Source organism: Symphalangus syndactylus, chromosome 6, assembly GCF_028878055.3.
Source record: "Symphalangus syndactylus isolate Jambi chromosome 6, NHGRI_mSymSyn1-v2.1_pri, whole genome shotgun sequence".
NCBI lineage: Eukaryota > Metazoa > Chordata > Mammalia > Primates > Hylobatidae > Symphalangus > Symphalangus syndactylus.
This window is the reverse complement of record NC_072428.2, coordinates 96,073,736-96,101,202: the sequence shown is the minus strand read 5'-3', so window position 1 is coordinate 96,101,202 and position 27,467 is coordinate 96,073,736. Positions and strand designations below refer to the sequence as shown.

General features: G+C 46.1%; 1 protein-coding gene across 1 annotated transcript in view; it reads right to left on the bottom strand.

Annotated features, from left to right (window-relative positions):
- The window catches only part of CDHR3 (cadherin related family member 3), a 78,997-nt gene that overhangs the window by 22,557 nt on the left and 28,973 nt on the right, over positions 1-27,467 (bottom strand). The window contains exons 3-7 of the mRNA XM_063642098.1: positions 27,056-27,153; positions 16,644-16,738; positions 15,094-15,198; positions 9,533-9,681; positions 6,108-6,297 (exon numbers count right to left, since the gene is read on the bottom strand). Coding sequence (XP_063498168.1) covers positions 6,108-6,297; positions 9,533-9,681; positions 15,094-15,198; positions 16,644-16,738; positions 27,056-27,153 — 637 coding nt within the window. The remainder of the gene's footprint in view (positions 1-6,107; positions 6,298-9,532; positions 9,682-15,093; positions 15,199-16,643; positions 16,739-27,055; positions 27,154-27,467) is intronic.

The window sequence follows — 27,467 nt, the reverse complement described above, 5'->3', positions numbered from 1 at the left end:
CATCTCTCTCCCCATTTTCTGCCACAGGCATCTCCCCTAATAATAGCCTTGCACATTTAATCCCATCTTAGCATCTGGTTCTTGGAGCATACACTTCTCTCGGCAACCAAACTCTGCTCCCTTCTTCGTTCCACATCCTCTTTTCATGGCAGATAAAATCGGCTCTAGGCTCAGTGCATACGGAGCAAAGTCTGACAGCAAGAATGGTCATGGGCCACTGAGGATAACAGGTTTGCTTGCTGGAGCGAAAACAGGTGTAATGGAATCTCCATGATGCCTCATTGGCAAAGATCTGTATTTCAGCAGGATTGGAGTCTGAGCATTCCTGCCTTGATTGCACGATGTCATGGTTTCATTCATAGGGACTTAGAATAGACACCACTTATTAAACACCAACTGCGTGCTGTATCATACCAAGCACTTTAAAAACACTATCTCTAATTTCCTCATCTCAGAGAGGTTTGTATTCTTGTCCCCACTGCACAGGGGAAGAAAGAGTGGTTCTGAGCATTTTCAAGGCCTGTCCAGGAAAGTGGATGTATCCAGACTTGATCCTCTGCAGTGTTAGAGTCACTGTAAACTTTAACTTCCATCCATAAGTATCCAGGCTCACAGATGGTTTGGGGATCTAAGCCTTGATTTCAACTCTGCAGAAGCCAGGAGATTGCATCATTCAAAGAATCCAAGGTCCTGAAGCCAGACATTTCAGGCACTCCAACAGAGTGCCCCCCAGGGCTGCTTGGCCTATTCTCTCATTCGTCCCTGACAGTTGGTATTTTTCCCCTAAACGCCTAACTTAGAAAGCCACTCCCCTCATTCAGCAATCCTTGCCTCAAAAGCGAGCTGCCCTCGCTCCCAGCCATCAGACCACGTTTCTCTCCCCATGCAAAGTCGACTGTGTCCAGCCCATTCTGAATCAGCCAAACTGCCCCGCCTCTTGCTCACAAACAGCTTGCAAAGCGCTTTCAGTGAATCGCCTGACAATTTACAACCAGAGCGGGGGTTGTCACGTGCCTCGGATGCCTCCCTCGGGCCCTGGGCTCATTCATCATCAGCCTGGGAAAGCCTCGGGGGCCACGGTACGAAGGGCTGGGAGCCTGCAGGGGCCTACGCGGGCAGCAGGGGGCGCCCGCCTCCTCCAGGCCGCCCTCCTCCCTGCGGGAGCACAGCACGCCGCCCCCAGCAGCCGCGCTGACCTCACTCGCTCTGCCACCTGCTCTCAAGAACTCCACAGCAGAGACCGCGCCCACAGCCTCCGATAAAGGAACAAACATTCAAGAGCAAGTGTCAGAGACGGCGGCAGAACCATGCCATTGTCGCTTTTTTCTGTTTTGACCTGCCTGTGTGCTTGGCTTTGACACAGTTGGACTGGAGAAGGTATAAGGCTGGGAGGATGGCGGGTGCTGCAGGTCAGGGCTTCTCAGCCCTCTCTGCACCTGCCCTTATGCAGCCTTGGGAGGCGAGGCTGGGCTTTGGGCTGAAGACCTCCGCCCCTGGAACTGCAGAGGAGGGGTCCCCTTCATTGCCCTTCCTCACATCGTGGCGTTCTTAGGGTGGCTGAGAGTTCCTCCCACTAGAAGAGCCCAGAGAAGGGACTTGAGCCTTGATTAGATTATCTTCAGTAATAAATGCAGTTAGTCCAGTTACGGATTTCACACTGGCCTTCAGGGCTAATCTGGAGGGAAGATTATCAAGAGCAGGACTCTGGGCTTGCCTGGACACTCTAGGATATTCGAATTGCAGTTTCACCAGCTAATATGGAACACAGTCTGCAAACTGTCCTCCCATACCCCAGGTGACTCTGGACTGCAGGAAGCCAAATATACAATTAACAGATATGCACTGAAGAGAGAAAATGGACAAGGAAGGTTTGAGACAGCACAGCCCTCTCCAGGCATTCTCACTTCTTAACCTTCACCCCCTACCTCTTAGGGCAGAGGAACAAGGAAGAGCAGGAGGGCAGAAGAGGGCAGGAGCTTCCCAGGATGTACTGGAACCACCCAAGGGTGCTAGCTCAGATTTAAAATATCAAAGAAAGTGTAAGTGTGATGCTGCAAATTGTCTCTACTCCATCCCCAGGGCCCAGACATCTCTCAATTTATGCATGTAAAGGTGTGGAAGTCACAATTCTAACTACCCATGCAGCTGTCCCCACCCATCTAATGGACTTGTAGGGCTTAGGTTGGGATAGGAACCTACTACGTGCTCAAGATTGTGACTGACGTTATTGAGGTGTCAGCAGGAAGCAGCTGGTGAATTAGGATCATTCTAGGAGGGGTCAGTAAAGGGACTATGAAGAAGGTGCTCACAGAGTATATGGAAATCTCATGGGATGGTGCAATATCTCAGGGCTCGTGAGAGTGAAGCACCCTTACCACCTCTAGGCCCAGGGAAGCCAGTGGAGGAAGCAGGTCCTGCCACCAGCGACAGAGAGCTGCCTATGGGAATGGAGATCTTCAGGCAGGAGAGGGATGCACCCAGCTCACAAAGAGAGAGCCTGACCCTCCTCTCCTCCTCCTTCTAGGACTCCCCATTGGCCAACCAGAAGCTGGAAGGCAAGGGAGCTGGTTGGTATCTGATATGGTTTGGCTGTGTCCCCACCCAAATCTCATCTTGAATTCCCACATGTTGTGAGAGGGACCCAGTGGGAGGAAATTGAATCATGGGGGCAAGTCTTTCCTGTGCTGTTCTTGTGATAGTGACTAAGTCTCATGAGATCTGATGGCTTTATAAGGGGGAGTTTCCCTGCACAAGCTCTCTCTTTGCCTGCTGCCATCCACGTAAGACATGACTTGCTCCTCCTTGCCTTCTGCTGTGATTGTGAGGCTTCCCCAGCCATGTGGAACTGTAAGTCCATTAAACCTCTTTCTTTTGTAAATTGTCCAGTCTCGGGTATGTCTTTATCAGCAGTATGAAAATGGACTAATCCAGTAAATTGGTACCAATAGAGTGGGGCACTGCTGTAGATACCTGAAAATGTGGAAGCAACTTTGGAACTGGGTAACAGGCAAGGGTTGGAACAGTTTGGAGGGCTTAAAAGAAGACAGGAAAATGTGGGAAAGTTTGGAACTCCCTAGAGACTTGTTGAATGGCTTTGACCAAAATGCTGATAATGATATGGACAATTAAATCCAGGCTGAGGTGGTCTCAGATGGAGATGAGGAACTTATTGGAAACTGGAGCAAAGGTGACTCTTGTTATGTTTTAGCAAAAAGACTGGTGGCATTTTGCCTCTGCCCTAGAGACTTGTAGAACTTTGAACTTGAGAGAGATGATTTAGAGCATCTGGTAGAAGAAATTTTTAAGCAGCAAAGCATTCAAGATGTGACTTGGGTGCTGTTAAAGGCATTCAGTTTTATGAGGGAAGCAGAGCTTAAAAGTTTGGAAATTTTGCAGCCTGACAATGATAGAAAGGAAAATCCCATTTTCTGAGGAGAAATTCAAGACAGCTGCAGAAATTTACATAAGTAACAAGGAGCTGAATGTTAATCACCAAGACAATGGGGAAAATGCCACCAGGGCATGTCAGAGACCTCTGTGGAAGCCACTCCCATCACAGGCCCAGAGGTTTAGGAGGAAGAAATGGTTTCATGGGCCAGGCCCTGGGTCCCTCTCTTGTGCGCAGCCTAGGGACTTGGTGCCCTGCATCCCAGCCACTCTAGCTGTGACTAAAAGGGGCCAAGGTACAGCTCGGGCTATTGCTTCAGAGGGTGGAAGCCCCAAGCCTTGCCAGCTTTCATGTGGTGTTGAGCCTGTGGGTGCACAGAAGTCAAGAATTGAGGTTTGGGAACCTCTGCTTAGATTTGAGAGGATGTATGGAAATGACTGGATGCCCAGGCAGAAGTTTGTTCCAGGGGCGGCCCCTCATGGAGAACCTCTGCTAGGGCAGTGCAGAAGGGAAATGTGAGGTTGGAGTCTCCACACGAAGTCCCTAGTAGGGCACTGCCTAGTGGAGCTGTGAGAAAAGGGCCACTGTCCTCCAGACCCCAGAATGGTAAATCCACTGACAGCTAGCACCGTGCACCTGGAAAAGCCACAGACACTCAATGCCAGCCCGTGAAAGCATCCAGGATGGAAGCTGTACCCTGCAAAGCCACAGGAATGGAGCTACCCAAGATCATGGGAACCCACCTCTTGCATGAGCGTGACCTGGATGTGAGACATGGAGTCAAAGGAGATCATTTTAGAGTTTTAAGATTTGACTACCCTGCTGGATTTCAGACTTGCATGGGGCTTGTAGCGCCTGCATTTTGGCCAATTTATCCCATTGGAACAGCGGTATTTACCCAATGCCTCTACCCCCATTGCATCTAGGAAGTAACTAACTTGCTTTTGATTTTACAGGCTCATAGGCAGAAGGGATTTGCCTTGTCTCGGATGAGACTTTGGACTGTGGACTTTTGAGTTAATGCTGAAATGAGTTAAGACTTTGGGTGACTGTTGGGAAGGCATGACTGGTTTTGAAATGTGAGAACGTGAGATTTCGGAAGGGCTGGGGTAGGATGATATGGTTTGGCTGTGTCTCCACCAAAGTCTCATCTTGAATTCCTACATGTTGTGGGAGGGACCTGGTAGGAGGAAATGGAATCATGGGGGCAAGTCTTTCCTGGGTTGTTCTCATGATAGTGACTAAGTCTCACGAGATCTGATGGCTTTATAAGGAGGAGTTTCCCTACACAAGCTCTATCTCTTTGCCTGCTGCCATCCATGTAAGACGTGACTTGCTCGTCCTTGCCTTCTGCCATGATTGTGAGGCTTCCCCAGCCATGTGGAACCGTAAGTCCAATTAAACCTCTTTCTTTTGTAAATTGCCTAGTCGCAGTCACAGGTATATCTTTATCAGCAGCATGAAAACAGACTAATACAGTATCCATCTAGGTCAGCATCTTGGAGCACAGAGCAGGGTGGAGACTGGATCTGAAGGGACAAGTCAGGGGTGTATCCAGAACAGAGTTTAACCGTTTTGATATCAGACTCGAGGCCACATGGATCCTTTAACATTATGCTGGGCATGCCATTTGGGACAACAGGGAGACATTCATGAGTATAATAAAGGAATTTCTATTTCTCCTGCTCCTCCTAGGCAATCCTGGTCTAGGGTCTTTTGTCCTCTGAATGTATTGGGTCTATGTCCAGAGTCGCCTGGAGAAAACTTACAAAACCACTCAAAGATAAACTCAGGAGACTCTCCCCATGGGGACATCTGGAACTGAGACTCACCCTGGTCTTCAGCCGTGCTCCAGATACAGGGCTGTCTCTTAGCAAGGGCTGCTGTGGAGTTGCTCCCCACAACCCCAATTCCTCCCAAAGAGCCCTCTTCAGCCTCTCAGGAGACCAGAGATTGGCTGGAACAAAACCTCAGAGATGAGGCTAATATGGGCAAGTACTAATCATGTGGCTTTTTGACAAAATAGTAGAAAGACAATATTGTTTTCAAAAAGCATATTAACCCAGAATCACAAGGGACTTTATTGTAAAATAATAGCAAATAGATTGTAGGACAAAGTATGAGTCAAAATATACAAAATCACTTGTATCCCACTTGTATCTGCATTTTTTCCCTTTCGGATGTCTTTTGTTTATATTCAGTTAAGTTGTGTAAGGTGAATTCGATGCTTTGTTTGGTTTTACCTAAGTACTTGGTTTGATTTATTCATCTGGCTGGTGGTATGTTTTTCTGGGAGTTCCTATTCACTGATCCTAAGTCTCAAACATCTATTATAACTGCTAACTAACAGCCCCATCTTGCCACCCGTGGCAATAAACAAAGAACAAGCACAGTCCAGAGAGGGCCTAACAAGTCCCTGTGGTCCTTTTCACCAACAGAGATGAGCCAGATATAGAAGGGAGCAAAATAAAAAATAATTCTTAAGAGTAAGAAAGTGAACAAGGGAGATAATGAAGAAGAAGGAAAATGAAAGACAGGGAAGAAAAAAGGATGATAACAAGGAAACCTGTGGACAACAGTGAACAGTTCACATCAATTTATTCTACTGAGCTGTTTCTCCAAATGCTTATAATTCTCCTGAGAATATGCCAGAGAAGCCAAAGGGTGGAGGGCCACCAAAGAGGTAGAATGTCCAGCCCTAGTTTCAAAGTGTGCATACCTGAAGGTGAACTTTTGGCATGTGGCAGGATTGTCATTGACGTCTTCCACAATGAAGGTTATCTGGATGCGATTCTCCTGACCCCCATATGGTCTGTCCTTCACTAGAACTTCCAGGGAAATGGTGGGATTTTGTCTCAATTCACCCGCATCTCGGTCTATCCTTTGGGCCACTTGGATTGTACCAGTCACTAAGAAAGCAAAGGTTAGAACGTGACCCTTTGAAGAGAAATGAAAAGGAATACAGAAACTTGGAGAAAACTGGAAAAGACCATTCTAACATGAGGAAGAGCTTATGCAGAGCATAATCTCTATACATTTTTGAAAACCCATGAAGTTCCTGTGTTAGACATTCATTGGGGTATCTGGCCTGACCCTTCTGGGATTTTTCACACTGCACTTCAGAGTTGGGTCCCTGGTGGCAGCCCTTGCCCAGAGTGGACTGGACTGGTGAATAACTGACTCCAGCTTGACCCACAGGGCTCTCTTATTGGAGAATTTATAACTGAAAGGCACACATTGGAGGATCAGTCAGGCTAATAGTGGAGATACAGAACCAAGGTCCCTGGAGCAGCGCTGGGTCACATCCTTTGTATGTCCCCATCTTTTTACATTTTCTTTTTTTGAGACGGGGTCTCACTCTGTCACCCAGGCTGGAGTGCAGTGGCGCAATCTCGACTCAGTGCCAGCTCCGCCTCCCGGGTTCACGCCATTCTCCTGCCTCAGCCTCCCAAGTAGCTGGGACTACAGGCACCCGCCACCACGCCCGGCTAATTTGTTGTATTTTTAGTAGAGACGGGGTTTCACCGTGTTAGCCAGGATGATCTCGATCTCCTGACCTCATGATCTGCCTGCCTCGGCCTCCCAAAGTGCTGGGATTACAGGCGTGAGCCACCGCGCCCAGCCAACGATGCACAGAATCCTGTTGATAGATGTCCCTGCCTGTTTTTTTTTTTTTTGAGGTTAGCTTGGTTTGCCTTAGTTTCTGTTACCTGCAACCAAAAAATCTTAATAAATATGCTCAAAAAAAAAAAAAAAAAAACCTCACTCTACTTGTTAAAAGTTGAATTTTGCAACACTAGAGTGAACAGAATTCTCAACCATGGTTGTCCCTACACTATCAGCTGACAGGGCATGAGGATGTTTTCAGAGCCAGTGCACAATTATTGCCTTTGCCTGGCTCTCCTGGGAATAGGTATCTTTTACCAGAAAGCCTAAGGAGCCAACAGCACATTGTTTTTCTGGGATTGTCTAAGGCTGGAAGTCCTTTTTGGTGATGCAATCAGGACTTACAGGGGTGGGACAGTCTGGTAGTGGTTAAAAGGACAGGCCCGAGGAATCAGGCAGCTTAGGTTGGTATTTCTGCTTCATGACCTACAAGCTGTAAGACCTTGAACAAATTGTTTAACCTGCCTGAGGCTCTCCCTAGGCCTGTTTCCTCGTCTGTAAAATGTGAATGATGATAGTTCATTGAGTTGCTATCTTGAGTACTTGAGATGAGATATAGGTGAATAATCACTCAGCATAATGCCTGGTGTGCACTAAGGCCCCAGGAAAAGGTGGTTATAGAAGTGCAGAAAAGTCCCCTTCAGAAATATTCAGATGGAAAAATAACTCCCATCAGTCTGGCAGATTGACCAAGATGACACTGTCCCATACAGTTAACACTAGTCACATGAGAGTTATTGAGCAATTAAATGGTGCTAATCCAAATTGAGATGTACTGTAAGTACAAAACATACAACAGTCTTCCAAGACTCGGTACCAAAGAAAATGATATGAAATATCTCATGAATCACTTTTTTTTTTTTTTTTTTTGAGACAGGGTTTTGCTCTGTCACCCAGGCTGGAGTAGAGTGGAATGATCATAGCTCACTGCAGCCTTAAACTCCTAGGCTCAAGAGATCCTCCTGCCTCAACTTCCTGAGTAGCTGGGACTATAGGTGTGGATCATCACACTCAGCTAATTTTTAAACTTTTAGTAGAGACAGGGTTTCGCTACATTGCCCAGGCTGGTCTCAAACTCCTGGGCTCAAGCAATCCTCTGGCCTCAGCCTCCCAAAGTGTTGGGATTACAGACATGAGCCACAATGCCTGGTCATGAATAACTTTTAAGTATTGATAACATGTTGAAATAATATTTTATACATGCTAAAAATACCTAATTAAAATTAATTTCTCCTATTTCTTTTTACTTTTTAAAAATGCGACTACTAGAGACTTTGAAATTACACAAGCTGCTTCATTCTATTCCTACTGGACAGTGCTAATATAGGCCCTCTCTTCAGAAGACTTCAGGGAACCCTCAGGATAAGTAACCCATCCATCCTTACACATCTGCCTTTGAGAAAAAGGTGATGGGATTCAGGACACATTACCCCAAAATATGGCACCTTGGCATTTGAGAAAACAGCAGAAGCAGGAAGGTCTCTCTGACCTTCTCCTGCCCTTCTTCCCTAAAGCAGCCCATAAAAGAGCCCTCTGGCTTTCCTTTGAAGCAGTCACAAGACCTTCATTCCAGAGGTAACCTACCTATACCTGGAGGGAAGGAATATCCTATTCTGGAAGACAGAGATGCCAGGAAGAATCTGAACAAACGGACCTTGCTAAATTCCCCCAGGTTTATCATACCCTTTTGTCCTCCAGTCATACTTCTCCATAATTACTCACTTCATCAAACTGCGCATAAAAGCACATGGGTTTCCCTGTTTTTTGAGTCTTCATTTCTGAAGGCTCTGGTGTAACATAAAACTTAACATTAAATAAATTTGTATGCTTTTCTCTTGTTAATCTGTCTTTTTTTATAGAGGTCTCAGTCACAAACCTAACAATGGGTAAGAAAATAAATCTCTTCACTGCCCCCCACCCATCCCCCACAAAGGTGAAGGGTGACATAGCTGTCAACCCTGTTTAGTTTGCCCAACCCCCAGGCCAGCTGCTTTTAATACATCTATTACCTTGGTAACCAGCGATGACCCCAGACAGAAAGACATGCCCCATACTAGAAGATAAGAAAAATACAATCGGCCCTCTGTATCCATGAGTTCTGCATCCTCAGATTCAACCAACTGAGGATTTAAAATATTCAGGAAAAATAAATGGCTGGTTGCATTTGTATTAAACATATACAGACATTTTTTTCTTGTCATTATTCCCTAAACAATACAACAACTATCTACATAGCATTGACATTGCATTGGGTATTATAAGGAATCTAGAGATGATATAAAATATACAGGGGGACATGCATAGGTTATATGCAAATACTATGCCATTTTATAGAAGAGACTTGAGCATACGTGGATTTCGGTATCCAGGGTACATCCTAGAACCAGTTCTCATGGGTATCGAGGGACAACTGCATTGTAAAACAATCCAAATGGCTGAATTAGAGGATACACTTAAGGATGGAAGTGAGTGGCTTACACTGATTTATCATGAAATATTTGCTAACAGTGGTAATGCTGTAGAGGAGGTGGCTGGGAAAACCTTCGTTGTCAGGATCCTCCGCTGTGATATTGGCCACGATGGTTCCTGGACTCAGTTCCTCCAGGATCGTGTACACTCGTGTCGGGCTGGAACAGAGATACAGCAGACACAGCTAATTTCCAGGGGCACGGGAAGGTAGCATCTAGGTGATTGGTATTTTGGTTAGTGCTAAATATAGTGCAGAGCTGTTCAAGTTGCATCAACATGCTCGGAGGGAGAGCACAGCAGTGGAAAGGAGGGGTGGCTGGCTTTTGTATTCCCAAAGATCACATCCCTGTGGATGTGAAGAAAGTACCACGCTGTCGTTGCAACAATTTACACGGGCCACAGTCTCTGACTCTATGCACATCTGCCTGATGTCATTTCAGATCATCCTTGGCATTAACGTCTTTTGAAATAAGGATAGGTGGCCTATCCAGCTATCTTTTCTCATTTTCCCACTTTTTGTGCAGATTTCCCTGGATTTTTGTAGATGTCACTGTGTCTAGAGTTACATGCCAGGGTTATGTCCAGAGCTGCAGGTTCCCTCCCTTGTTCCTGACTCCCATCCTATGGCTGCCACCAGAAGCCAGAAAAATTATAAAGCTTCTCTATTCTCACGCCTTTGCTCACTTTTTTTTCTTCCTTGTCTTTTTTTTTTTTTGCCTGAGGATATAGAATTTATGCACAGAACTCGTGCACCTTTCCAAGTTGCATTAATCATGAGGTCAGCTCTCTGAACTAAGAAATAGGTCCCCTGAAGAAGACCAGGCCTCATCACTGTCCTCCTTCTTGCAAGATAACCCCAAATCACCAACTTACCCATCTTCCTCAGACCTCCGCCAATGCCTTTGGAACAGGCCAGTAATGAGACTGATAGGTTGGGAGTTTTAACTAACTATATATTGAGTAATTTTGAATGCTCTAAGGGAGGCCTACTGTTTAAAATAACTCTGCAGGAAGTCCTTTGGCTGAGGGAAAATCATTTCAGTGGGGCAAGTAGTCACCTCTAATTTCCCAGTTTCCCCAGTGGAGGTCTTCCCATGTGGGATCTTCTTTGAGAGGGGTATAGTACCTTTCAGATCTAAGTGACGGCATTCCTTTCGTGAGCTCAGAATATGTCTGCTGTGCTATCTCACCATCCCTATAAGGTAGGTAGGGCCAGAGGAAGGAGAAATGGCAGGGAATCAATAGCTAAGTCAGGGGCAGTCAGAGAAAGGCAGGAACCAGGATCTCACCCCAACCCTCTCTACCAGAGCTCCTCCCTGGATCCAAGGTCCCCTCACATCTATTCACAAGGTGGACTTCTGTGGGTATACTCCACTGCTGGGAGAGAATAACCATGTTCAGCCTAAGGTCACTCCAGTGTCCCACTGAAACAGGCCCATTCATCCTTTCCCTTACCTGACATATCCCCTTCTCAGGGAGTCTGTAATGCTGCCCCTGATGGATCTAGGAATAGGCAAAGTGGGATGGGGCCAAAGAGGTGGGATGGCAGGAGCCAAAACCAGAGCTAGGAGGGAAGGAGATGGCCCCAGTGCCCCCAGGCTGGGCCAAGCCCCTCGGTCCCTTCTGTGAATGCCCCTGTTGCTAATGTAGTATATTTTTGCTTTGGTCATCATGAGTGGGTTCTGTTAACTTCCAACAAAGAGGCCACTAAGATGCCTGTGCTAATCACACAGCCATGAGCTACTGCTCCAAGCATGCTCCTAGTAAGACATCACCAGGGAGCTGGTTAGACATGCAGACCTCAGGCCCGCCCACCCACCCCAGCCCTCCGAACCAGGACTGGCTTTTTCACAAGACGCCCAGCTGATCTGCATAGACTTTAATGTTTCAGAAGAATGATTATAAGGTGATGCCAGAGGTGGCAACCACAGGCTCCCAGCCTCCCACGGGACAGAGAGAGGACACCTGCGGAGGAAAAGCCCCTTCCTCCCATCATCCCTCCTTCCTTCTCAGGCAGTGGTTCTCAGCTGGGGGGCCGGGGGTGGTGTCTGAACACGTTTGATTTTCACAACTAGGGGAGACAGCTGCTATTGATGTTTAGGGGATAGAAGCTGGAGATGCCGCTACACATCCTCCAATGCACAAGACAACCCCTCTACAAAGGGGTACCTGGCTCAATGCCAGCAGTTCCGCTGTTTAAGAAACTCTGCCCTGAAGGCTCATCTAGTCCATGCTGGGTGCTCTAGGAACCCAGATCCCCACGAAGGGAACTGATCAGACTACTGGCCACGACACAGCTCCTCAGGTGAAATATTCTTTCCTTGGTTAACCTAACATTGAGCCTGGCAGGAGATAAAATCTCTAGTCTATTTGATTTTTGAAGCCAAGATACAGGTATGTATAAAATATCCTTCAACATAGACCACAGTTAAGAGCTATTCAAAGCACAGTGAAGCCAGGTGCCATGCAGCTACCCTGACAGAGTAAAGCTTTGCTACCACTTGTATTCCCACATCCTTCTTCCCAGTAACACCTGACCCCCAGAGCTTGGGCCAGTGGCCACACTCACGGGGAAGGGTGTGAATGCTGGAAAGCCATGGATGGCTTTACCACTATGAATGAGTATTCAGTAAGTGCCCAAGGTGTGCATGACACTGCCAAGCACCAGGTGGAAAAGGACTGAGTAAATACAAAAGAAATGGGCAGGAGGGGAGAAAGACCTACCTACCCAACTCTAAAATAAAGTGCTCTGCACACAGAGCAAGCTCTGTGCACAGGAAAACGGTAAATATGTCAGGTGCTTTTTTTTCTTTTTTTCTTTTTTTTTTTTTTTGAGATGGAGTTCAGATCTTGTTGCCCAGGTTGGAGTGCAATGGCATGATCTCAGCTCACCGCAACCTCCGCCTCCTGGGTTCAAGCGATTCTCCTGTCTCAGCCTCCTAAGTGGCTGGGATTACAGGTGCCCGCCACCACGCCTGGCTAATTTTGTATTTTTAGTAGAGACAGGGTTTCACCGTGTTGGTCAGGCTGGTCTCGAACTCCTGACCTCAGGTGATCCACCCGCCTCAGCCTCCCAAAGTGCTGGGATTACAGGCATGAGCCACTGCACCCAGTCTGTCAGGTGCTTTTATAATAAAATGTTCAACTTCAATAATGGCAGACTCCTGGAGCATACATCCTGAGTCTATAAAGCTTTCTGACATTTGTCACCACCAGGGGTAAAATGGGGAGACATTTTCAAGAACAAGACATAGGACTTGTTTGGTTGTGTTAATTGCATGCGTTTAACAAATAGTAAAGATAGAAAGGCTGTCTGTGGCCGGGCGCAGTGGCTCATGCCTGTAATCCCAGCACTTCGGGAGGCTGAGGGGGGCGGATCACAAGGTCAGGAGATCGAGACCATCCTGGCTAACACAGTGAAACCCCGCCTCTACTAAAAATACAAAAATTAGCCGGGTGTGGTGGCAGGTACCTGTAGTCCCAGCTACTCGGGAGGCTGAGGCAGGATAATGGCGTGAACCCAGGAGGCGGAGCTTGCAGTGAGCTGAGATCGTGCCACTGCACTCCAGCCTGGGTGACAGAGCGAGACTCCGTCTCAAAAAAAAAAAAAAAAGAAAGGCTGTCTGTACATTTTACATTTGTATTTCATGCTCAAACTCAGTACACTTGAGTCTGTTTGAAGATTTAATTTTGTTAATCCTGAATTAAAGAAGTTATTGTTAGTGCTAGCACTGATTTACGGGAAAAGGAGGCTGAGAAGCTCAAGGGAGCCATGAAAGCCCTAGAAGTCAGCACGTAGTTTGAAACCAAGCAAATCCTTTCAAATTGTGATGGCTGAGGGATGAGGTTGACCCTCATTGACTGCCTGAGCCAAGCCCATGCAGCCACCCTGCCCCCACTCCTTCTTTTGGAGAGAGGCTCTAGCAGACCCACCCTCACCTTCATCCAAGGAATGCTGTTTGAAATAAAGTCGACTGACTTAAAAAAAAAAAAAAGACTGTCACACAGATCATGCTATCTGCTTGGGGATGGAGCCCAATATGTTCCTCTTTCAAACCTAAAATGAGAACCAGAGAGTTCCAGGCTGACCTCTGGGTGCATCCCAAGCCAGCGAGGGTCATGTTCTCTCTCTGCTAAAGTCAGTTTCTGTATTTTGGAAGACGTGGTCCAAACCAGATGGTTTACAAGCTCTGCCCCTGGGGAGGACTTATTATTTTTCCCTTTGCAACCCCATTAACCTTCCTCCCTTCCTCCCAGATGGGACTTGTGGGGAAGGTGTCAAAGAATGCATCTGCTCCAGCCCTGCAGCCATCACCTTCCTCTGGGGGTTCTCGAAGAATCTGCAGAGCTGTGCGGGCCCATACCTGAGCCAGAGTCTGGGCTGGGATGTCGTAACTGTTAATAAGCTGCCTAGACTTTGCTCCAGGAGCCACCTGTCAGCCCAAAGGCACTGAGCTCTCCTTCTGAACCTAACTCAGCATCAGGTGCTGATGGAAAGCATTACATAGCAATTTAATAGCAGCAGATAAATTGAGGGTCCAGGATTGAAAAAGGAACTGGGCTGCAGGGCTGGAGCAGATGCATTCTTTGACACCTGCAACTGGACTGTAGACTGTGTTAACATCCAGAAGTTGTGCAATTGTGGTGTGTTTGCCAAGTGGCACCAGGTTAGTCTGGGAGTGAGCTTGCCTTAATACCTCCCAATCTTGGAGTACTTTTGCAAGCCCTCTACCCAGCTCTGAGGCCTAATGGTCTCTTATTGGTGGAGTATCTCGTGCTGAATCTATTCATAACCATTCATGCTGTTAAAGGTGATTTTGCCTTTCCTTGTGGCTGGCTTCTATGCCCATCTCAGGGACTGGGGCAGGCAGAGGCTCTGTAAGCAGTATGCCAGGCTGTTTGCAGTACCATCTACTAGCTCAGAATCCCATCTTTTCCTCCTAAATCCCCATCTACGATAGACTCAGATCTTCATTTTGTGCCTGGGATAGTGCCAGGCACATTTCCACAAACTACCCTCCACCCGACGCATTTACCCTTCCCACCTCTGCTGGACAGAGGAGCTGCCAGACACAGCCGGATCACTTTTCTGAATCCACCATGGCAGGAAGAAACTTTAGAGCAGCCAGTAACGGGCAGGCACCATGAAAATAGCCCTCTCCTCAGTGTGAGGATAACATGCTAGGAGCGGGCGTTAGGGAGTCGTGAGTGATGATGCATGCTCTGGGACTCTGCTGTTACTAAAGCGCGGCACTTTATTTTAAAAGCACCCTCTGCATGTGCACAGTGCAGGCCACACCCCGGGGGCATGTGTCCACCCCTCCTCCCCACCATATCCAAAATCCCATGGTGCATATGAATGTGGGGGTACAGGAGGCAGAGGCAGCAAAGGTGGAAAACAGCAGTCCAGAGGCCCGATAAAGACTCTGAAGAGCTCGTGCCTCTAATCTCTCCTGCAGGCCAGAGCAAAGGGCATCCCTCTGCCTTGTATTAAATGTGTCGGAAGAGACGAGGCTGCCTAAGAAGGATGCGCCTGCAGCCCAGGGAGTCACGCATGCCCTCAGGCCTACCTGGTAAAGCGAGGGGCTTCGTCGTTGAGGTTCACGATGTTCACCTGGAGCTCTGTGGAGGCTTTGAGGCCTCCACTGTCCCTCACCTCCACGATGAGATGGAAACTGCCAGGGAAACATTTCACACGAGAGAATCAAGCTTTGCTGGCACTACTTCAAAATAGGATGGGGAAAATCATGGGGTGGGAGGAGTGAGAGCAGAGCCTGCCCCTTTGGTGGTGACCCTCTCCGTAATACCCCCACAGTCTTAGGGCCTCAGGGTGACCTTTCTCCCCCAGTCTCCGAACCTGCTGGCTGCTTCTCATTCTGCAGGGGCTATTCACCACCATCGTCCCAGCAGGCCAGCATCTGCTCAAGTGCCATGCTGCACATCTATCCCGGTGTTTTTCACAAGCTCCCTGGAACGTGCATATCACTCCCACTGGAGGGAGCGAGGCCTCCATGGCTCACATGGCTAGCTCTTGTTCCCACACCTGACGCAGAGCCAGGAGCCTCACCTGCTTCACCCCAAGGCCAATGTGTTGCCATCCACAAAGCCTGGACTTTCCCTGAGGCCTGCTCACCCCACTCTACTGCTTTCCCCTTATCAGCCCCTTTGCTTGGATGGCTGCCTTTCCCAAACAAGACGGGGTCTGAGAAATCTTGTATAGATCACCCTTGACATTAGTGACTCCATCTTAGAAAAGAATGCCATCTTACATTTCAAAAGGCATCAAGCCAACGGGTCCAGATGGCCACCTAATCAATAAAGACAACACTCAACCAGATAAGGGCATAATCCTTTACTATCAGTCTTCGCCAGAGGACTCAAGGGCCATAAAATGAGCAGGACTTCACCGGCTTGACACGGCCATCTTGACAGACCCCGTCTTGCTGTCACTTATAATCAGCACCTCGCATCTGCCCAAATCAAAGACTCTTCCTTGCAAGACACTGATGACCATCTGGATGTGGCCAAGACACTCTCCTTGTCCACATCACTGTCCTTGGTCTGGTTTATTAACCTCTTTTCTCATGATGTTAAATGTTACTTTGTTTGATGTTGAATGTTTAATTTATAACATTTATGTGCTGATGAGGTATACCATGTATGGTTTACAATACTGACTGACCTGTGGAGTGGCTTGAGCCTGTGTGCTCTGACTAGTGAGTCAGCAAGAAGTCTAAGGAGAGTTGCCTCCTTGGGAATTCCACATAGCTCATGGCTTTTAGGATTGAAGTAGCATCAGTAAAAACCTGACCTTATGGAAAGACACAAATGTGCTTGGACCTGGTTATGTCTGACCTTGTACTGCTCATGATACTCTTGTACTTGGGCACCCTCTCTCATACTGTCATTCTTGTTCTCTGGAGACCAAAAGAGGCCTCCCAGACAATTGCCTTATTCCCCATCCCTCTCTGGGGTTCACTACCATCTGAACTTACAATGACGCTGTAGACTGCTCAAGGGGCCCCCCCAGCTGCCCTCAGGTTGCACTGTGACCTATCCCTCATGTTTTCCTTGACCCTCAGATAAACAGTATTTCAAGCAAGGTCAGTAGCAAGACTACCTTCTGTGTCCTGCTTCAAAGTCCAATTCTGTTGTGGAGAAGAGGGTGCCATTAGCAGACATTCTGAAGTTCTTTGAGGGAGAAATCAGGAAATACTAAAAAACAAGGGAAAAAAAAGATGAAATCAGCCCACCTGCCCACCCTTACCCAGAAGATGTGTGTGTTCATTTCCTATTTTATATTCTTAGCCCATGGAACATTCTCGATGCATCAGGATGTAGTTCAAATGAGCAGTTATCCAATTTAATCGCTCTTGAATACAGAAACTTCTGGCTCTGTTGGTCTGAGCCCTGGTTGACCACACCCTGAAAAGCTGGTAAGTGGATCTTGTTCTAACTACAGAAAGCATATAAAAGGCTCCTGTCAAGGCAGGCTGTGCTTCTGAGTCCAATCTTCTTATCCCTATCACTGTGTTCTCACTCCTGGACAACTTCTGGCTTTGATTCTATGCCTTGGCTTTAACCAACACTATTTAAATACAGCTACTACCCACTAGGTAATAGGAGTATAGCAAAGTGAGTAGGAGCTGGTCACTACCCTCAAAAACAACTTACAATATAGCAGCGTGTAAAATGCATGAGCATCAGTTATTGAAATGACTGAAGGAACAAAGGACAAGGGTGAGCTGAGAATGAAACATAACAGGGCTTACAGACCAGGTTGGAAGCCGGTTTAGGGATTTAGAAGAGCTGTTTTTAAATCTAATCCCTGGCACGTGGCATTGGGTAAGTCCTTCCTACATCTTTGGGTAGTTGAGAGTCTTTGTCATCCTTGGCTCCCAGCCCAGCTCTCTTGATGACACCCTGCCCAGATCTCCTTGATCTGATAGGAAGAGACAGGTTTATGTGTACAGCCCGCTGAGGGTGAGCCCATAGGAGGACCATGCCCGTGCCACCCATGGCAGCTCCTCAGGATTGCTCTGTTTCTTCCACAATGGAGTCAAGAAAACAGGGGAAGAGCCTGGATCAGAAGAGCTGGGTTCAAGGTCCAAGTTCTTCTTTTTTTTTTTTTTTTTTTGTGAGACAGAGTCTGGCTCTGTCACCCAGGCTGCAGTGCAGTGGCACTATCATGGCTCACTGCAGCCTCCACCTCCCAGGCTCAAGCGATACTCCCATCTCATCCTCATGAGTAGCTGGGACTACAGGTGTGTGCCACCACACCTGGCTAATTTTTTTTTTGTATTTTTTTGTAGAGACAGAGTTTCACCATGTTGCCCAGGCTGGGCTTGAACTCCTGAGCTCAAGTGACCCACCTGCTTCTGCCTCCCTGAGTGCTGGGATTACAGGCATAAGCCACTGCGTCTGGCTTAAGCTCTGGTCCTCACCACAAGATCTGGGACAAGTGCCTTTTTTGCCTATAACTTAGGGCTGATACGACCAATTGTTTCTTCATGTTATTGAGGATTAAATGAGAATGCATGCCATAAAATATGAAGGATCGCAGCAATGCTAGAGACTTACATGTTTATATTCATTTCTTCCAAAGGGCTTTAAGGTTAGAAGGTTTCATTATTTCCTGCTAGGATGAGGGATGTTCTATCCTCAAGGCCTTAGATCTCTGGATCAGATCATCAGTGGAGGTTTTGCAACCACAGCCACAGCCCCTGAAGTCTAGAATCAAAGGAAACACCTGCCAAGGTTTCCAACCCAGCGATTTGCTGTGTTATGATCGCTGCTGAGCTCCCAGTACAAGAAGAGAGTGTGCACAGAAAATAGATTAAAGGTCTCCTTTGAGGCTAATATAAGGTTTTTAAGCCATTTTTTAAAGTTTCCTTTTGTTTATTATTTAATAATGTTTTTCTAGTTGTAATGAACATATTTTATACAAAACTGAGGAAGACAGAAAAGTATAAAAAAGAAATGAAATATGCCACCTATTAAATCTCATTTTGGTGATTAGCCTTCTGTTCTTTTCTATGCAAACGTATACCCTCCAAAAATAGCGATGATGTTATCATCAAAATTATAATATCTGTTCATTGAGTTTGCATCTTGAGCATTTACCCCTATTCTTAAGTCTTATTTTATAGCCTGGTTAGTTAACGATGGCACAGCACCCTACCACAGGGGTTTATTTTACTAAATCTTTCTTGCTGATCATTTAGGTGTTTTCTGCTCATTTTTAAGGGGAAATATTTGGGTGATGCCACAGAGCACCCTTCTCCCAGCCCCACAGATTGGGCAAGCACTTTGTCAGTACTCCCAGGTGTGGGGTTTAAATCCCAAGCCCCCATTAACACTCCAACTCATGGCCTGACAGCAATTGCCTAGGCCTGAAGCTGCCCACACGCAGAGCAGTCCAGTGTCTTTGAGCAGAGCCTTCCCTGCAGAGAATCCTCGCATATCCATAAATCAGCGCCTTAAGCTACATATGATAGAATGACAGAGTTTTAGAGACTCGTGGGTTGGGGAGGAGATTTACTGTATTTACCTGAATCAGGGCGTCCTTCCACATGTGTTTTGAAATGCTCTAGGAGCTGGGTCTCCAATTCTGGCTGGTCCTAAGCACGATAAGGTCTTGGGATACAGAGAATGCAAACAGGCCCTACACTCCAAAATCTTATGGTCAACCGACGGAACAAAGGTTTGGGGAGGTGCTCCAAAGGGGATACATACAGGATATGATGGGAACTGAAAAGAAGGACTCTTAGACTCATCTGGAATACAAGAGTCACAAATTAGGGTAGTAAATTAAGTTTGGTGACTCTGGAGCCAGAACACCTGGATGTGAATCCTGGTTCATCACTTTCTAGCCATGTGAGTGCCTGCAAAGAGTAATAATACTAGGGCATGCCCCACGGGTTATCATATAAAGTGCTAGAACAATGCCTGGTGCACGGCAAGCCCTCAATAAATGTTAACTACTGCTATCCCGTTAGAAGGGATCCATGAGGGAAAGGGCTTCATTTTATTCACTGCTATATCCTCAGTGACTAGCACATAATAGATGCTCAATAAATATTTTTTCAATGTTAAATATTGGGGTTTTCTTCTTATTCATTTCCCATCTTAGTAAGACCAACAATCCCACCTTAGAGAATCTTAAAACAAAAAAGCAACAACAAAAAACTATCCTGCAAAATGTTTTTTAAAAATCTATTTGAATGTAATAATGCTAGACTTGGCTTTAAAATCTTCTCCAGTTGGGCCCACAGTCTCAACAACTTACGCAGAAAGGAAAGAAAGGAAAAAAGAAAAACAGCAGCAGATAAAAAGGATGTGGAGAACTGTAGAACTAGGCACATGAGAATTTTCTTTTTAATTTCTATTAAGAGAGCGATTTCCTGGAATCTTGATTTTTTTTTTCTTTTTAACACCAGGCTAATTTCTTTCTTCTCTGAACCTAAGAGCTGTGTTAATGGGAATAGCAGTTTTGTACTTAGAAAGGAGATAATATCTAAAGACTAAAAATATTGTGTCATGTGGCCATTTGCCAGCGACTCAGCAAGGCTCTCTGTAAAACCTGGCATTTTCTCCCCCTTTTTAAAGGCTTGTTTAATCAAAGCTGCTCCCTTGATATTCATTCTTGGAAAACAGAAATTAAATAGAATGAAAAGCAACTGCAGCCCCTCTCTGCCCCCAGTCCTGGCTAAGAAAAGTCCTGAGTAATCAGATCAATTCAGTTAACAAATGCTTGTCAGACAAGCTCTCTGGTTTTCCTGCTGGGAATATTTCTTTACCACCACCCCAGGTTTCTCTATTTACAGCCCCTTTGCAGCTAGGTTTGCTCTCAGACACAAAAGCTTTAGTTTGGAAGACAAGAAGCCCATCCTTCCTGCCCCATTCACCCTTGATTGTGCCTTGGTGTAGGGAGAAAGGAAGGTGAGAGGGAGCTGGCCCAGTTTCCAGAAATGTCAGGCTCCCTGGGGTATGAGGGGAACGCCACCTCCAGGCTCGCTTCCCCACTGCAGTTGGAGTCACAGACCAACGATTCAACCTGTGCCACTTTGCAGCTATCAGTTGCTTTCAGGCCTGCAGCAGAAACAAACAACAAGAATTCAGCTTCTTGTCTTTTACAGAATAGAGCAGTCAACTACCAGCCACCGCAGGCCGAGTTTCCAGAAGGAAAGACCCTTATTCTGCCCACATCCAGGGAGTGTCAATGGCTCCACAAGCCACTGACTACATGGCCCCGAACCCACCCCAGAGGGCCAGAGCACTCCGGACTGTGGCAAGTTACAAATATGTTGCCACATTCCTATATTTTTCAATGGAAGCTGAATATTTTGTAAAAGCCTCAATTCCTCTCTTTGTTTTCCCCTATTCCACCCTCATCTCAGCTCAGAGGTGGGACATGGAGGAGGAAGGAAGGAAGAGCGCCTAGAAGAAAAAAAACTATCGTTAAAAAACTACCCACTGCAAGCCCTTAATGTGGCTCCTGCTCGTGGTTCATTGTTCTGAGGATGAGCTAAGTGGGTTACAGGCAAGTACTTGAATGTTTTTAAGAAGAGACACGATGACAAATGCAAAATGCTATTATTAATGTAATCCTTCACTGATAAAGCTGCAGATCCTATGCCCTCACATTCTGTCACTCTTTTTCCATAATCAGCCTGGGTTCTGTGCTGCAAGATTCAGGCTTTGCTAATCTTAATAACAATGATCCCCATCTATTTGAGAGTGTCCCACTCCACATGCAAACAGCCAGTAGTGACCACAGATCTGGAGTGGGAATTGTCCAGTACCTTTGCTTTTTCCTTTTATGAGCATTTTAACAAGAACCTGGAGTAGAATGAAGGATGCCTTTTGCTAAGACTTCAGATGGTGACTCCTGAGTTGGCAGGCAGACACCAGGGGAGCTGAATGACTTGGGCAGGTGGGGGTGTATGGTGGGGACAGGGATGCTGTCACTCAGAAAAGAAAGGGGTAGGAAGCCAGTGGCAGAACTTGCCAGAACAGAGTAGAAGTGAGTTGGGTCAGAAGACCTGGGTTCTCACTGGAGTTACCTGATCCCTCAGTTCCCTCCCTCATCCAGAAATAAAGGACTGCTCAATGGACCTGAAAGATCCCATCCAGCTAGGACCCTTGATAGGGCCAGGTTTGACATATGATGACCACTTTATACACAGGAAAACCAAAACTCACAACTGGCTGCCACTTCTTAGAGCCATGAGCAAGATAAAGATAGAAAGAGAAGGATGGCCCCTGCTGCTCTCCCAAAGTCCAGGTAGTAGCTAGGTTATTGCTCTTTTAATTTAATACTTTGTCTGCCTTGGTGAAGACGAAGCACATTTCATTTTATGCAAAAGCCCTTCCTCAATGGAAAGGCCAAGAGAAAGCCCCTTAATGGAGAAATTGCTGTACTAGATCATTTTGCCTCCAGCTGAGAGATTGATTAACATCCTGGGAGTCTCCAAGGAGGCTCTTCTGCAGTCATGGTGGCCATTTCCAAGCAGAGGGGGAAGCAGAGAGTGTGGGAGTTGAATGGGAGGAGGGTGGTCTCAAAGAGCCTCCTTCAGAAAGTGGAGAAGAGGTGGGGGGGGGGGTACCCAAAGAAGAAACGCCAGTAAATATAATTATTCACATGCAGATCATCCTTCTCTGTGTTCTGAGCCCATTATTAATGCATACCTCCAAGCCAAGCCCCGGCTCTACCTGCATGCCCACCACAACACAGAAGGTGCCCAGGGAGGGGGAACCAATGCTGGATCTAAGCCTGTGCCTGGCCAATGCAGTAGCCACTACCCTCACGTACGTGTGACTGTGTGCATTGAAATGTGGCTGGTCTGCACAGAGATGATCTGTAAGTGTAAAATGCACACTGAGTTTGAACACTGAGTATGGAAAAAGAAGGCAAAATATCTCATTAATCATTTTATGTTGACTACGCTGAAATATTTTAAGTATACTGAGTTAAATAAGCTACTAAAATTAATTTCATTTATTTTGTTTTATTTTCAACGTGGCTACTAGAACATTTAAAATTACATGTGCAGCACTCATTTCTGGCTCACAGTATAGCTTTATTGGACAGAGCCAGTCCAATATTGAACAGTGTTGGCCCAAACAATGTACCAGCACATGCTTTTTACATTTCACTAAAAAGAACGGAGCAAATACAAGTGGCTTCCAGATTAGTACCTGTTTTACATTAACTGTGATACAGTTTTACTTTATTAAGCTGGAGAAGAGTTGTAAGATTTGTCATTTTAAAGGGGTTGAGGTTTCAAAATGCATCCTAGAGCTATTTTTAAAAATCCGTTATTCATTCTCTAGTTGCTGCCACCAGCAGGGTGACTCATGGACCCCACCAGGTTAAGATGACAGACACAAACCAAGCCTAGGTCGCTTCAGGCATGTGCTTTAGTGTTTTGTTAAACTCTGTCCTTGTTTGTTCAGTCCAGTGGTTCTTCAAGTACATGGTACATCAGAATCACCGGGGAGGTTTGTATTCAAACTCAGCATTCTCATGCCATGTCCAGGAATCTGCATTTTTAAAATCAGCCTAAGTATGTTCTAATGCCTGAACACATTTCTAAAGCCTGCAACACACTTATAAACCGGTGTTTCCACTGGGTGTGGTGGCTCACATCTGTAATCCTAGCACTTTGGGAGGCCAAGGCAGGTGGATGGCTTGACCCCAAGGGTTTGAGACCAGCCTGGGCAACATAGCAAAACCCTATCTACAAAAAATACAAAAATTAGCTGGGCGTGATGGCGGGCACCTGTAGTCCCAGCTACTTGGAAGGCTGAAGTGGAAGGATCACCTGAGCCAGGAAAGTTGAGGCTGCAGTGAGCCGTGATTGCACCAGTGTACTCTAGCCTGGGTGATAGAGGTGAGACCCTGTCTCAAAAATAAACCAGTGTTCCCAGCCTTTTTGTCCAGAATAATTGCCTAAGATATTTGCCAAATACACAAAATTGTTCTCAGACAATGCGGAAATGCAGACTCAGACTCGAAAACTCCAGGAGTGGGACTTGGAAATTTTGGGAGATGATGTTGCAAACCAGTAGTTCTCACCCCTGGCCACACATTAGACTCCCCGGGGGCTTTACAGTCCTGATGCCCAGGCCATATCCGAGTCCAATCACATCAGACTTTCACACGGTGGGACACAGACATCCGTGTTCTTTAAAGCTCCCCCAGTGGTTTCAATTTACAGCCAAGGTTAAGAAGCACAGGTTGGTCAGTAGCAAATTAACCCACCTCCCTTCTACTTTTACGAAGTTAGCTATGTCATTTGGTTCTACTTAGTACCCCCAAGCACCCAGAATAAAATGTCTAAGTACAAAGGCCATAATATGTTATGTCCTAAACTGTTATTACCTTTTCCTAATCTGAGAAAGTTTTCTTCCAGATTATGTCCACCGCTCCTGCAGGCTGGCTGTTGACTTTCTGTACAGCTGTTCCAGCCCAGGTGTTAAATATTTCATTACCAATTTCTGCTGCAACTCTGAGTACCCCCTCCCCAATCAACTCCTCAACTCACTGCAGAAGCCACAAGCCTCTGCAGCTGCTTTCAGAATGCTTTTGATGGCACTACTTTTTTTTTTTTTTTTTTGAAGGGAGCAACACCTGCTGCAGTTGTTTCCTATTTGGGCAGCTTTCCTTCCTCTGAAAGGGTAACTACCTGATCCAGGAGGTGTTTTTAAAGGGGCCATGGCCTTATTCTGTCTGCATAATTTGGAGAGATACATTTAAAGTGGAGATTTAAAGACAAACATATGTTTGTCTTCACAACTGAAATTCTTTCCACTTTTCCCCCACTAGATCTTATACAAACATTACAGTAATTGTCATATTGGATTATAATTAGTGTATGCATGTGTCAGAAATCAGAACACGATACCCCAAAATATGACATCTTGGCAATTGAAAAAAACCTTCTCAGGAGCAAGAAGCCCACTCTTTCTCCCGACTTTCTCCCCTGAAGCATGATCATAAAGCAATTATCTGACCTACCACCCCTAAAAGTAGGTCATAAGAACCTGATTCTAGAGGATTCCAGACCCTACAACCAGAGACCAAGAAGAATCTGAACAACAGGGCCTTGCTAAGTTTCCCCAGTTTATTACCTTTAGGTCATACCCCTTTTTGTCCAGTTACGATTCTACACGACTGCCATTCTTCATTGAACTTCAGCATAAAAATACAGTTTTCCCTGGGGGTCTTTGGGTCTTCGTTTCTGAAGCCTCCCATGTCATGTAAGACTTTGGTTAAATAAATTTGTTACACTTTACTCTTGTTGTTAATCTCTCGTTTGTTATAGGAGTGTCAGCTGTAAACCTTTTGACAAGTAAGGAAACGCTATTCCTTCTCCCCGACGCATGAATGTCTCCCATGCAGTTTACACTTCCTAAGGTCAATGTGTCCTACTCATCTGTTTCCAAAGCATCTAATAGGATGCCTGGCACATAGAGAGTTCCTTGTAAATGTTGAAATGAACTAAATACATAAGTGAGGTGCTATACTTTGGGTTTCTGACCTTATCTCCATCCAGAATCCCTGGTCACCAGTAAGCAAAAGTGGCCGTAGGGCACAGTTCTGGCCAGTGAGATATAGCAGAAGTCCTCTGGGTAGGGCTTCCAAGAGAGTTTTTGTTTTCCTGACAAAAAAGGGACAGATTGGGCCTGCCTGCTTTACCCTGTATCCCTCCCTGCTTCTTTCTTCTTCTTCTTGCATGGAACTCAGAGGGAAATCCTGGAGGTGCAGCACCCATCTCACAATCATGAGGTGAGAAAGAGGACAGTGCCAACAAACATGCTCTGGTTAGAAAAATAGAAGCGCAGGAAGAGCCCAGGCTCCTGATGGTAGCAGCTGCACCAGTGCTGAACTGCCTGCCTGCCTGCCTGCCTCTAGACTTACTAGAGAAGAAAAAAAGTTCCCATGTACACTCCCATGGTTAACTTTTGTTATTTGCAGACAAACACATTCCTAACTAGTATGAGAAGTATGTTATTAAGAAGTAATGCATTTCAAGCACCTAGTATTGCTCTTAACACAGACACCCATTAAATGTTTGCATATTCATTTATTCATGCAAATATTAGCATGAATGAATTCTGAATGAATGAGTTAATGAATGTATGGGTGATTTTTTTTTTTTTTACACAGAAGGATCATCTTCTAATAAAAACGACTATTCCCTTACTTGAAGTTGTATCCAATAATTTTATAATAGCTTTGTTTCAGAGTCTGTAGACTATATCGTCCTGGTATTCCCGAGGCTCATTTCTTCCTGTTAGAAAAAGTAGTCCAGTTGAAGCTGCAAATCATGCAGCAAACAGTAGAAACAGCCTCCTGGTGTTACCAATTCCCCGAGTGTCATATTTTAAGTATTCTCTTCTCTGTAAGGCAGGGTCTGCAGGAATGTTTCCGGCTCCAAGGTTAGTCGGGTGGGATTCGCTTTATTTTTTCTTTTTTCTCTCCAACCTGGGCTGCTCAGCTGCAGTGTGTGCACAGGCCACGTTAGTGGGCAGAGCCAGGAGCTGAGGCGTCCACTCCCAGGGACCAACTAAGAGGCTTCACCTGAGGATTGGTGGTTACAGTTGCCCCACTAGTAGCTACATTAAGAAAACTGATTAAGAAGGGAGAGAAGAGAGATCCACTGTCTCAGACTGAACCATGAGGCAATTCGCAGGACCCAATCTCCTGCTCTACAACCTAGAATTCTTGGGACTCTTTAATTATTATTATTTTTTTTGAGACAGGGTCCTGCTCTATTGCCCAGGCTGGAGTGTAGTGGCATGATCATAGCTCACTGTAGTCTCAAACTCCTAGGCTCAAGCAATCCTTCCACCTCAGCCTCCCGAGTAGCTGGAATTACAGGCATGCGCCACCATGCCCAGCTAATTTTTTTATTTTTTGTAGAGATGAGGTCTCACTATGTTGCCTAGGCTGGTCTCAAACTCCTGGGTTCAAGCCATCCTCCTATCTTGGGATTACAGGCATGAGCCGCTGCATCTGGCCTCTTTTTTAATTTTTTAAACTTGGCTCTAAGCAGCTTGGTTTCATCTCTTGAGAAAGGTATGTAAATGCTTGGATTTGGGGCGTACATTTTATGCTTTTAAAATAGAGCTGGTTTTTATCAGCTTAGATTTTTAAAATATTGAGCAGTTTTGATACACCAGGCACGGCGCTAAGTGGTTTTACATGCATTGTCTATGTAATACTCACAGCTTCTCTACTGCAGTAGGTGCTGGTACTCTTCTTTGTTTACAGATGAAGAAACTGAAGCTTAGAGAGGTAACAAATTGGCCTAGATCACACAGAGCCACAGATCCACTCTAGAGTGTCTGGCCCCAGAGCCCCTTTATTCATTCCAACCATCCCACATACACTGCGTTTGGAAGTGGACGCACATTCCCCCGATTGCCACTGCCCAAACCCACCCCACCAAGACTCAGGACAGCAGGCTCCTGTGTCTAACCCAGCATGGACAAACACCACCTCTCCCATATAAGGACACTTACACTGAGGGGAATATTTCGGCTTGTGTCTTCTGGATCGAAGGCCTCAACCTGGTAAATGAATCCAGGGTTTGCTCCTTCTACTAGGTAGAGGTGTAGACCTATACCAGTGTCCAAAGTGGAATAAGAAACATCTTATTAAAGCAAAAAGGGGGAATTCCAAAATCAAGGCAGCTGTACATAACCAAGGGAACCAAGGGTGTTGGCATCGTGGGACCAAGAACGCAATAAGAAAATCCATGAGCAAGACCACTGGCCAACTTTCCTGCGTGGATCCATTTAGGGGAATTCATAAAGTGCTAGGGTTGGCTAAGCTAGTACCGAGTCTTCATTCATGTCCTCTGTTGAGAGGTGCCCCAGGGTGATGCTGTTTGAGGTGGGGAAAGAAGGAGGTGATAGGGCAGAGAGTTGGGAA